This window comes from Manis javanica, chromosome 4 (genome assembly GCF_040802235.1).
Source record: "Manis javanica isolate MJ-LG chromosome 4, MJ_LKY, whole genome shotgun sequence".
Taxonomy (NCBI): domain Eukaryota; kingdom Metazoa; phylum Chordata; class Mammalia; order Pholidota; family Manidae; genus Manis; species Manis javanica.
The window spans coordinates 64,915,971-64,929,190 of NC_133159.1; the positions used below are offsets into that span (position 1 = coordinate 64,915,971).

Genomic DNA, 13,220 nt, shown 5'->3' on the forward strand with positions numbered 1-13,220 from the left:
ATAATGTCAGATATTGTCATTTCCATTTACCTTTTTTTTTTTTTGGAGACATCTTTATACTGTGCTGAATGTCTTTTCTTCCCCCTTGGCTTTTTGGACAAAGCTGATAGGAGAATATAGTTTGATATTTAAGATTACAAGCTCTGAAATATGTCTGAGTTTAAATTCTACCATTTAGTTGTCGGGCTTGGGGAAACAGAATGTAAATTTGTTTCTTTACATGTAAAATGTGGATACTAATAGTACCTACTTTATAAGTTGTTGAAAAGATCAGGTGAGCTTATCAAGTGAAAGCATTTAGTACTGTGTGCATGGAAAGTGCCAGAATCACAGCATGGAGGAACACTTCACAATAGTAGAGTAAAAACCTCCAAAAATTTCTTCCACAAAGGCAGTGAAAACACTGGCAAAAATTATCAAAATCAAAATTTTTAGAACTCTGAAAATTAATGAAAAACTTGGAGAAATTCAAGGAGCATTTATATTTATTAAGAAGACTGACAGAAAAAATAAATAGAAAATGGACAGAATCTCCGTAAGAACAATTAACTTCGTGGATTTGAACTTGCTCTAATCTCATCCTCCTCTTTACAGCAATCTTGAAAACCAACAACCTCACAAGTATAGTAACTACAAAAACCAAGGAAGAAACTTAATGGTTTTGGAGTTTCCCAAAAGCTCCATTCCTAGAGAATTGTCACCATTTGAACTTCATGGTAGCTCCCTACAAAGCTCCATTCTCAGGACACATCTTTGACCTGACTTAGAGCTCGCTTTCTGTGAAAAGTTCTATACTAGGGTCTTTGTTGAAAACAAGCAGTGGCAGTTGTTTACCATTACAGCCACCTGAGGGGGTGCTACCAGTTGGGGCTAATAAGAGGGTCACCAAAACACCTAGAGGGTAGAATTGATCAACGAGATGTTAACAAGGACTTTGAAAAACCCACCGTATTCATAGGAATCAGAAGGCCACAGGCATGTGCAGCGATGTGCATATGTCTGGGAAAAGCTCTAGAAGTCCCTAACCTCTGCCCTCTGGCTGACCTTGATGTTCTGCACAAGCAGGAAGTATAAAGTTAAGGCAGACAAAAGGAAAAAAATGACTCACTAGAAATATCAAAAGTAAAAACTTTTGTGCTTCAAAGACCCAGCAAGAAAGGGAAAAGACAGCACAATGAGAGAAAATATTTGTAAATTACATATCTGATAAAGGACTTACATCTACAATATGTAAAGAATGTGTTACAACTCGATAATATATGGACAAACAACACAATTTAAAAATGGGTAAAGAATTTGAATAAACATTTCTCCAAAGAAAATACACAAAGGCCAATAAGGAGATGAGAGACGCACAACATCATTAGTCTTTAGGAAAATTAAACCACTTCACACCCAGTAAGGTGCCTATAATAAAAAAGATGGACAAGAACAAATGTTGGTGGGACTGTGGTGAGATTTGAATCAGCACATATTGCTAATGGGGATGGAAAATGGTGTAGCCACTTGTAAACCAGTTTGGCAGTTCCTTGACTGACAAGTGACCATCTGACCCTTCCATTCTTACGTATGAACTGGAGAGAATTGGAAACATAAACAACTTGTACACAAATGGCTCAGTTTATTCATGATAGCCAGAAAGTGGAAACAACCCAATGTCCATGATATCCACTGAGTAATTAGATGCTGATGACACAACCCAATGAATATACTAAAGTTGTATATATAAATATGAATATGCTGAATTGTACACTTAAAAGGGTGAATTTTATGGTATGTGAATTGTATGTCGATAAAGCTATTAAAAACAAAAAAACCCTATGGTGTGTCATTTAAATGGATCACTTGGTATTGAAAAATATAATCACTCCAAAGGTGTTTTGCATATCTGGCGACTCTGTAGTGTTTGTAGTTGTTTGTAATGAACTGTCAAAAAACTAGAATTCCACTGGTAGACTTGTTAAGCCAGCCAGAGGAGCATGACTATTTTTGAGTTATACAAACATAGTCAAAGCTAAATATAAAAAAGAATGCCTTGGAATCAGCTAAATTGAGATTATTTCAGGGTTTTTGTAGAAAGTTTTACTTCATTTACAAGTGTGAGTTAGAATAATTTAAAGCATCCTTTGGATGCTAAAATCCTCCTTTTTTTCCCTAATGCTTCATCGTAAGTTATTTTTGCTGGTGAGCTGCAAGATACTGCTTTTCTATGCACCCTGTGGATTTAAGTCGTTGGACAAAAGCTTGTAAAGTTTTACTCTTTTCTTAGAACTGAATTTTGAAATAAAATGTATTTTGATCTTACTAGCTATAAAATCTTATTGAGTGATTTTTATGGTTTAAATAAATTGTTATTTTGATGGTAATAAGATTCTATTTTCTGTCTTCTACAGTTTTTCTTCTTTTATTAGTGTAGTCTGTTTTAACCCATGGTATTCTCAGCTTGCAGAGCACAGAGAAATGCGGCACACCTACAGTCTGGAGTCTCTTTGCCACTGCCCTTTTTATGAAGAAGCCATGCATTTAGTTGAAGAAGGAAAAATTTACTCAAGAGTTCTTAGGTACAATTGCAGTTCTGCTTATGTTTATGAAAAATATTAAGGTCTATTGCTGTTTGTATATTTATTTAGAATGTTTATGAGAATAGGGATAAGTATGTTTTCAGGCTCAAAATAATTAACGTGTTTTGTCACTATTGAAAAGATGTGTGTTATGTTAAGTTCCTGAGGTTAAGCCTTGTTTGAGTACAAATTTGTAGTAGGCTTGATATTGAATACAGTTTAACAGTTGCCTTCCCTGTTTATTACATAGAACTGAAATGTTGGAGTGCCTAGGAGACAGTGATTTTCTTGCCAAACTTCACTGTATTCGACAGGCTTTTCAGGTATTTTTTTTTTTTAACATTAAGTGACTTCACCCAGCCACTCATCCCCATCCTCATGCTATAGAATCCAGCTACGTATGAACAGGACAGCTCTTTGCTCTTTATTCTTATTCCCAATGATTAATATAAAGTCTACTAAGTTCATTTTTCCTGCCTGCTCTTTCCCTTCATTTGCCATTGTCCTCTGCCATGGCTTCCCAGGTCTACCACAGTCTGTCAAAACAGGGTATTTTAATGCTGGAGATGTGTACAAATGGCTGCTTTGAGCAGAAATCATCTTTCTTGTTATCAGTATGTTCTAGATTGCTTTTTATTTAAAAATCAATTGTAAAATCACTGATTTCCTAAAATGAAATAAGGTCATTCAACAAAAAATTATCTGTATTTGTCTGTGTTTTAAAGCTGTGAAACATTTGTTTTGGAATGGAACAGAATTTAAATTCAGATTTATCTTTTAATCTTTTTTTAATTATAGGTTTCATAAGCTCTATTTATTTTAATATATTAGGACTTTCTCTGTGGTCTGGCTGCTGAAATACTGCCAAAAATAATGCATTGGCTATATTAGGGTTATTTATGTACAGATGTACTGTAAAGTTAAATGTCCATTGAAATTGATTAGTCTTTTTTCTTTGTTTGGGGATGGGTTTTTCTTTCAGGTACTACTTTCAGAAACAGCCAACAGGATATTCCTCGCTGAGAGTGGAAGGAAAATTTTATCAGCATTAATTGTGAAAGCACGAAAGGTAAACTTGTTTTGTTGACAAGTTATTTATTATTGCTGTTTCCATTGGACTGAAGATTAAAATACGTAGATTTTTTAATAGAAGGAAAATATTTTATAGGTACTTGCAAAGGTTCACATATTAAAAATAAATAATCCAAGGAGCATTAATTTCTTTTTGGGTTGATTTACTTTCAGTGTATAAAGTCCATACTGTTTCAATCAAGTTGTTTTAAACAAATTATTTCCAATTTACCATTGAGCTTGTGAAAGTCATGGTGAGAATCATCACATCTGCTACTACGGCTACCACTAATATTTCTAATACCTTTTCTCTTACCTCCCTCAATGCTGTTTTAGGAAGTAGTATAAAATAAATCTCAGAAATCTGGAAATATAAATTGAGCTGCCTCTTACTCTTACTCATTATCATGGGACTGAATTGAGGCAGAAGCAATGGTAAGAACTTCATTAAGACTAAAGAACCACTTTCCTTTATGCAAGGTATATCCAGAGGGTGAGAAAAAAAACAGAAGAGGCCTTCTTGAGCCATTTGAGCACCTTATTTTCAGATTCAGTCCCTTTGAACCTCAATACCCTCACTTAATTAAATTTATGATGTCCTATTTCAGAGGGTCCTTAGGATGACTGAATGAGTGATAAATGGGAAAGCAAATTTTTTAAAAACTGCAAGAAAGATTAATGAAGGTGGTATTAACTACTTAGAATTGCAAATTTAAACCTCATGTTACTTTCTTGGATAAACCCAGTGATTTGAACTAGAGTTCCTCCTAAAGGGGTAGAATACATCAAAGCATCCATAGTATTTGCAATAACCAAGTTTTTATCTTAAGGACTGACCTAAATAGAAATACATATTTGACTAGTAAGCAGCTTGCTCATGACATTTTATTAATGTTCTTAGTCTTGGCTTCTGCAGAATGTTGAAACAACAAAACACTAAGCCAAATGATTATAGTATACCTTGAAAATGTATTTTAATTCAGTTGAATGTTGGAATGAAGGTCTAGCAAACTTGCTTCAAGAGTGACTCATTTACTTTGTTGGCTTGAGTCTTGTTATAAAGTTGAGTTTAGAAGTAAAGCTTGTTTTCTTCTGCAGAATCCAAAGAAGTTTGAAGATGTTTTTGATGAAATGATCTATTTTTTAGAGCAGACTGATCACTGGGAGAGTACTGAAATGGAACTTGCCGCTAGAGGAGTAAGTTAAAATTTTATATAATACTTATTGCTCTTAGTTACTTACACATAATATTTACATAATTTGAGGCCACTATACTTGTCCTTGATAAAAGGGTAAAACCAATTGTGTGGTTGTGGTTCTGACAGTCCTAAACAATAGCAGCCACAGTCTTTATTAATTGGGGCAACAATTGAAATAAATTTTTCTTTAAAAATCCCTTCCTTTGTCCCTTCTTCCATCCTTCTTTTTTCCCATGCATCCTTCTTGCCTGCCTTCCTTCCAAAAGTTAATGAGTAGCCCTAGCAGGGCAATGCTGGTGGCCTGTGTAAGGATGGCTTTGGATGAGACAGTGGGCAGCTCAGTGGGCCCAAAGGATTGGCAACATTCGTAGGATCTAACAAATAAATACACTGAGACTAATCGGAGCCAGGTTTCCCACTGTCAGAGAAGGGAGTTATAAAAAGCCAGGATTAGAACTGGAACTATCAGTCTGAATTCATAGCTTATAAGATACATATATTAATAAATATAAAGGTTTGCATATACATAAACATACATATACTTCCTAGCTCTTTTCACTGAGAGTCTAGGAGCAGCAGCACTACAAAGGAAATTACTCCTGGAACATGGATCTTGGCTTCTGAGTACCACTCTCCACTAAAAGGAACTTAGCAACGCCTTGGGGAAATGGCTTATTTTAGCACTGGGACAGAGAAAGTGCATGATGAGCCTGGAACATTTTGTTGTAACAGAAGCTTACAGAATGAATAACTTTTCAAGAGGCTGATGGGCTTTCTAGGCAGAGAAGACAGTAGATGCAAAGACATAGAGGTATAAGCTTTCCTTCTTCGATATTTCCTCACTAGGGTAAGGAATTGGCATCCATTCATTTGGACTGACCAGAAACCTGGCACTCACTCTTTACACCTCCTGGTCCTTGCCTGCTTTATCATGTTCATCTTTAAGTTTTGTCAGTTTTAACTCCTAAATATCAATTTCTTCAACTTTCGCTATTCCTGTGAGCCCCATTGTAGTCGTCTCTCTGAACTACTTCAGAGTCTTGGCGTCCCCTGATGCCCTGCCTACTCCTCCCTTCCCTATTTTTACTCTCTACCCTCCATTCCAATCTCCACATTGCTGCCAAATGGTCTTTAGAAAAAGTAACTCTGATCATCCATCTCCTCCCATCACTACCCTTCCAAAATACTGTGAGGGTAAAATCCAGAATCATTAGCAGTGCCATAAACTGGACAGGAGCTGGCCCTTTGTTCTTGTCTCTAGTACTTGGCCCTGTGTGCTCTGCTTTGGAGAGCTATAGCACATTTGTAGCGGTTTTCTTTGACTCACTGCCACCAAGTTCTTTCTTACCTTAAAGTCTTTGACAAGTATTTCCTCTACCTGGGGTGCCTCACTTCCTGAAGAAAGCCCTCTCTGACATCCAGTCTAGATTAGAATCTTCATCAGCTTTCATAGTACCATGAACTTTTTCCTTTACTGGCTTATCACAGTTTGTGATTGTGTATTTGTGGGATTATTTGTTGCTGTCTATTTTTCCCCACTAAACTCTAAGCATCTAGTTTTCTTACTGTAGAAGTTTGAGTCCCTGCTATAGCATATATGACAACACAATATGCATGAATAAATGAAGAGCAAGAGGCTCTTGACCAGGAGCGGGAAGGCAGGGGGATATACCAGTAACTGAATGACAAAGCAGAATGAGCACAATAAAAGCATGAACACAGAGCCCCTAGAATAGAGTGGAGAGAGGGATCCAGGAAAGAAGAGCTATCGTGTAAATTATAATTTCTGGTGGTGAGTTGTTTTCATATTTGTCTTTCCATTTCCTCTTCTTTTGTCAGAGACTTAATCTGATTCAACTAGAATATTCTGCTGTTTATGAATCTCTGGTTCAGACTTTACTTTTTCAGCTCTGTGTAATAATAATTTATGTTTTAACTTTCAATTTAATACAGGTGAAAAATCTAAATTTTTACGATGTTGTTCTGGATTTTATATTAATGGATTCCTTTGAAGATTTAGAAAACCCACCCACATCCATACAAAATGTAGTAAATAACCGCTGGCTAAACTCCTCCTTCAAAGAAACTGTAAGTGGTGGATTACTTTTCTCAACCATTTCAGTTTGATGAAAAATCATCAGAGCTGGGAAGATAAATAACATTTACATATATACCTGCCTGTAGAATGACTAGTGTGGGAACTGAGCTCATCTTTGATATTAGGACCAGATGTGTATAATACATAACATCTTCCAGCAAAATTCCCCTTTTGACTCTGTCTCTACCTTGAACTGGAGGACTCAGTATTTCTGCAGATCTCCAAAAACTCAGGCTTTAGTTTAGGCCTAACAAAAAGTTGTTTGTGATTGAAATGGCTCTATGACTGCACTGAAACACAGCAATTGCAATAATAAGATAATATGTATTTTTAGAGAAAAGGAGATTCATGTTCCCAAGTATTATCAAAAATTAGGAGAGAGAAAAAAATAGGCATGTGTGAAAATAAAATAGGTTTAAACTATATTCTCAGCTTTGAATGTTTTCATTGTTTTTTTGGCTGGGCTTTAAATGTGTACCCAGAAGTAGGAGAGAGAGGCATTCATGGTGAAGTTTAAATGCCTTTTTAAAAATGTTCCAGTTGGCCTTTTCATAGTTCCTTTGAAATTCCTGATACTAAATTTTAAAGCATTTTTAATAAGTCTCTGTTTCCTTCGCTGTGTGTTTAAACCATAAACGGTACATATTCTCTGTTTCTATAACTGATTTGGTGAAGTGGCCTTGATCAGAGTTGGGTCACGCCAGAGTAGGGTCAGATTTTCTCAGGATCTGCTTGGGTGTCTTGGTTCCTATCATTATCATTGTATTTGTTAGTTTTTTATTTGAAAAAAACTGTTAGCTCTGCCCACAACTATTTCTAGCAGTATTATTCTTGAAGAAAAGAAATACTACTTTATCTTCATGGTTATGCATAAAAAATTTATTGCATATGTGCATCTGTGTACACATTCCTAGTTTTCCTATAGGAAAATAATTTAAGAACTCTAAGAGTTGAATTATAATTGCCGAGTTTATTGATACCAGAGTTCAGCCTTTTTCCTTTGGTGGTTTTGTATTTAATTGTTAAATTTGTGAAAACAAAACACCTGTTCATTAGTATTTATAAACAATTGAAGGAATCTGGACTAGTTCTTGTTCATAGTTAATGTTCTGAACATTTTAGATCCATACACTTTGAATTTCTCACAAAATTCACTCTTTTCTAAATGGAAAGTTTAGATAGTTATACATTTAAATCTTGCTTTTTCTCCTCCTCATGTTTAGGCAGTGACTTCAAGTTGTTGGTCAGTGCTGAAACAGAAAAGACAACAGATGAAGGTAAAATTCCTTAGGCCTTGAACTTCTTTGTTAAGTAATTTAAGGCTTCTGTCAGAGAAGTTTCTGAGTCAGTTCCCATGTGGGAATGGCAGCTCATAGGAGCTGTCCCTCAAGCTAGATGACATTGGGTCAGCATCGCCTTTCTTGAATTCCTTCTCCCTCTTCCTTAACAAATTCTGTGTAATTCAGTAACAAGTAGTGAGGTATGCGTGGGGTCTCTACTAAATGGGAGAGGGTTTAGGGTTGGAAACAGCTCTGATAGAGGTTGTGATTTTTTGTTTCCTCTTTCGCTTAATGATATTTTAAGATTTAAAGTAGTTGTTTAATATAGTAGATCCCACTTCATGTAATCCAATTCAGAAATAATGATTTGATTCTCATAGCTGTTTTATCAACTGAGAGCCCCTTCCAAAAAAGTCTCAAAATTTATATCCTGTCTCCATGTTCCCCAGCCTCCAACTCTTCTCACCCCCTGCACACTGCTTTCACCCTCCCGTGGTACAGGGCATGGACTCTGGAGTGAGACTGCCTCGTTTCAGATGCCACTCAGTAGCCATGACCTCTGGCAAGTTGCTTGACCTCTTTATGTCTTAGTTTCCTCATCTCCAAAAACGAACATAGTATCTACCTCATGGGGTTTTTTTGAGGCTTAAATAAAGTGTTTAGAACAGTGTTTGGCACAGTGAATTATGCAAATGTTATTTTATTATATTGTATTGTATTTTACTATTTTCCTACTGACTTGAAGCATTTTATCATATCTACATTTCTCACTCCAGTCTTCTAACTTGGAGATAGTGTTGCCAAATGCATTGTTTCCAAAGCATAGTCCTCAGAGCATCTTCAGAAGGTGCTTGCTGAAAATATTCTGGAGACCATATATTTGAGTAATTCTTGTTTAAAATGATTCCAGACACCATTTGTATTAAACAAGCTCCCCAGATGATTATTATAAACTCTAATATTTGAGAAGGAACAGACTTGCAGACTTGGCTTTGATTCTCCACACTAACTAGTATGATCAAGAGCAAGTTACTGTCAGATGACCTTCTGTTTTTCTATTTGTAAAATGGAGTTAATGCCTGCCTCATAGGGCTGCTCTAAAAATGAAATGAAATAACATCAACAAGTTTAATTTAAACATAAAGTTAAGAGTAAATATAAAAAAAGTTTAGTGAGAATTTCTATAATAATAATAATGATAATAATGTTTATTTAACTTTCTTATCTCTTAAGAGAAATCTTGTGCCTTAAACTATCTTTCTGTATCCACAGATACCTGTGGGTCTCACCCCTTGGGGGACTAGTTCCTTTACCTGCAATGCCATAGCTCTATCCTCTACACTTAAATAAATCTCACCTACTGTTGAGTTCAGCTGACATTATTCTGTGGTGAAGCTTATTTCTTCTACTTCAGCCCATACTTTCTTACCTGTCCAAACTCATAATACAGTTAGAGTCTGTATGGGATTTAGAATTTTAATAATATACAGAACATCTAGACTAGAATAATAACCTCAGCGCGTCTCTGATAACTTTTTGGCCTTCGCTAGTGAGCTATGTGTGATTTAGGACAGGTACTTAAAGCCATGTCACCTTTTACATGTTAAAATGATGTTAATATGACCTATTTTTTCAGGACAGTTTTATCAAATAGAATTGAGCACATCATCTGGAATGTAATGGGTACTCATTAAATAGCAACTGTTGCTGTAATACATATTTTTTAAATGTAGGTTTAGAAGATGTCTTGGAGACTATAAAATAGAAAATAATCTGTCCAAGAGACAGAATCTTAAGACAAAGTGAGCTGTGGTTAATGCTGTCTGATAAATCCCACAGGATAGTATTTAACAAGGGAAATTCAGAAGGTTATTAATAAACTTAGTTTCCTAAATCACAACTGTATGTATTAATATTTCATAAGAAGATGCAATTACACAGTTAAATACGTCAGTAATACCTGATTCCTTAACTAAAAGGTAGTAATCTAGTAAGCATATTTTTGTGCTTAATCATTTAAAAATCATTTTAGTCTTTTTCAGATAAACTGAATGATTGAATAGAACTTTTTAATAGCTGAAACTGGTAGTCTCATTAATCCTAAATATTGTACTGCTAAGGAACACCATAGTGTTCTTGTTATTGCCTGATTATTACACTGATATGATTGTTTTTTAATGCAGTATTTTTATGAGGTGAAAATGCCTTTAAGAAATAACGTTTCAGTCATTTGAAACTATTGGCAAGGATATGAAATCTGCTTAAAACATTTGGTGACTCTAAAAGTCACTTGTAAGTCTGTTTGTTAACTTTCTTATCAGTCTGATTCATCATTAACCCTTAGTCTACCCTCAAAAAGAGCTGGTTACGTGGTGGATAGCAATTTCAGTTTCTCTAGCAAAAACAAATTCAAGTGGATAAAAATAACTCGATTCTCTTTTACTTCCCAACAGATGTCTGATGGATTTTTTGCCCATTTTTATGCCATTTGTGAGCACATCAGCCCTGTCCTTGCCTGGGGCTTCTTGGGTCCAAGGAATTCTCTGTATGATTTATGTTGCTTCTTTAAGGTATGTTCAGTCATTGAATCGTTTCTTTTTTCCAAATCAAAAGGTGGATAAGATTTGATTGTTTTCTTTTAGCTTTTGTAAAAGAAAGAATTTATTTAAAGGTGAAGTTTAAAAGTCACCTAACTTCTTTGTTTAAATGCCAGTAGAACAATGTATAGATTTGCCGCTTTATATACTGGAGTAGATTCAACAAGTCTGTAACAGATGGATGTTCTTGTATGGTGTTACAATGTTACCATCAGATTGCTATAGACAGTTTGTTCTTCCTGCCTGGGGACACTTTGGGAATTTATAAAATAAATAATATCTGTCTTATTGTACATGTGGCAATTTAAAAATGTGGTTCAAGGTAAAATGAATGGTAAAATCCCAGTAGTGAGAAATAACATGGGAGTTTAAGTTGTATGCTAATATCAGTAATTTAAATTTGGCAAAATACAAGTTATAGCTCATTGTAGTTTTCTGCCTGGCATAATGCCAAGAAAGAAGTGTTGCTATTTAATAGTCTTGAATTTAGGCTGACTTTCAAGGAGCAAATGAAAGTAAACATAACATGTGAATTAGAAAGTTTTTGATGCTTGAAAGTTTGGGTGTTTAACTATACCCCCATTAAAAACAATTAGATTATTATGTTTATGTGCTATTAATATAGCATTTATGTACATGTTTAGGAAATGTTCATTTTACTGTCATTCAAAACTCATTAATTTTTTTACTAGTTTACTTGACCTCTGAAATGTAAGTTATGTGTTTAGTGGGAAAATTTGGACTGGGAGTTAACTCTGTCTTTAATTGAGCAGTCCACCAAATTGTGCTTTGTCCTCCTTTTCTTATCTGCAAAATGGAGAGGCCCAGGTTGATTGCTAACAACTTTTCCAGATATAAAATCCAGTGAATCTGTGAGGTCTTGCCTTCTTAGGACTTCTTAACATTTGGTTTCTATATGATAGAAATTACATATTCCTGTTTTTTGCACTTTGGAATTACTTTTTTTTTTCCCATTATAGCATTACAGCATGAGACTTAATACTTAGTGGTATACAGTTGAACCATAAACAACATGGGGACTAGAAGTGCTCATGCCCTGTGCAATTAAAAGTCTACCTATAACTTTTGATGCAACAAAAAGTTAACTACTAATAGCTTATTGCTGCCCAGAATCCTTACTGTTAACTTAAACAATCCATTAACACATATTTTGTTAATATGTATTATGTATTATATGCAGTTTTCTTTTTTTTATGAAGGTATTATTGATATACACAGTTATAAGGGTTTCACATGAAAAAACAATCTGGTTACTACATTCACCCATATTATTTTGTTCCCCTGCATGCTCCATTGCAGTCACTGCCCATCAGTATAGAAAGATGCCACAGACTCACTATTTGCCTTCTCTGTACTCCACTGTCCTCCCCATGATCCCCCACCCCATGTGTGCCAATCATAATACCCCTGAATCCCCTTCACCCTCCCTCTCCACCTGCCCTCCCCCACCCCTCCCCTTTGGTAACCACTAGTCCCTTCTTGGAGTCTCTGAGTCCACTGCTGTTTTTTTCCTTCAGTTTTGCTTTGTTGTTTTACTCCACAAATGAAGGAAATCATTTGGTACTTGTGTTTCTTCGCCTGGCTTATTTCACTGAGCATAATATCTTCCAGCTCCATCCATGTTGTTGCAAATGGTAGGATTTGTTTCTTTATATATATATGGTAGAATTTGTATTCTTATAATAAAGTAAGCTAGAGGAAAGAAAATGTTTTTTCAGATTGTCACCAATCAACACAAACATTTTCCAGTACATTTGTTGAGAATAATGTGCACATAAGTGGACCTGCACTGTTCAAACCTATGTTGTTCAAGGGTCAACTGTACAGCTTCTTCAAGATGAGAGTTTCAGCATAAGCATTAACTTACTAAAATGAAATACCCTTCACAATATTGTGCTGATATGACACCTGAAATTACTTTTATTTTTCATGTGTCTTAAAGTTCTTTTTATGTACAGATAAATATACATTTAAAACTGTAAGTATTAGAAATAGTTTACTCTTTTAAAAGTTTGAAAGTAGCACCAGGGCTCAGAAGTAACATTGAAAACTTCAGTTATTGGGAAAGGACTAATAATAGGACCTTACATTTATTTACCGTGCTTTGGGGTTTACAGGCATTTCCCACAGATTATTTTTGATCATTACATCAGCCCTTGAGTAGTAAAAAAAGACAAGTAGTAGTATTCCTTACTTTACAGAAAAAGAAAAGGAGACCCAAGAAAGGTTTAATCACTTGTTCAAGGACCCCTTTCCAATGAGATAAGAAACTAGCTCTGTAACTCAGGGGTTCTGATTCCTAATTCAGTGCTTACTACAACATTAGTAACTGTTTAGATTTAAAGTAATTTTGGTCTAATGAGTGCCCATTTTTTTGTGTGTTCATTTTCCAG

General features: G+C 35.2%; 1 protein-coding gene across 4 annotated transcripts in view; it reads left to right on the forward strand.

The window, feature by feature from the left end:
* The window catches only part of MIGA1 (mitoguardin 1), a 122,834-nt gene that overhangs the window by 79,050 nt on the left and 30,564 nt on the right, over positions 1-13,220 (forward strand). For all 4 annotated transcript variants that reach the window (XR_012130216.1, XM_073234164.1, XM_073234166.1 and 1 more), the window contains 7 exons: positions 2,443-2,561; positions 2,812-2,884; positions 3,544-3,630; positions 4,731-4,829; positions 6,785-6,919; positions 8,153-8,206; positions 10,663-10,779. Coding sequence is in view for 3 of the 4 variants with exons in the window: in XM_073234164.1 (XP_073090265.1) it covers positions 2,443-2,561; positions 2,812-2,884; positions 3,544-3,630; positions 4,731-4,829; positions 6,785-6,919; positions 8,153-8,206; positions 10,663-10,779 (684 nt within the window). In the remaining variant the exon portion in view is untranslated. The remainder of the gene's footprint in view (positions 1-2,442; positions 2,562-2,811; positions 2,885-3,543; positions 3,631-4,730; positions 4,830-6,784; positions 6,920-8,152; positions 8,207-10,662; positions 10,780-13,220) is intronic.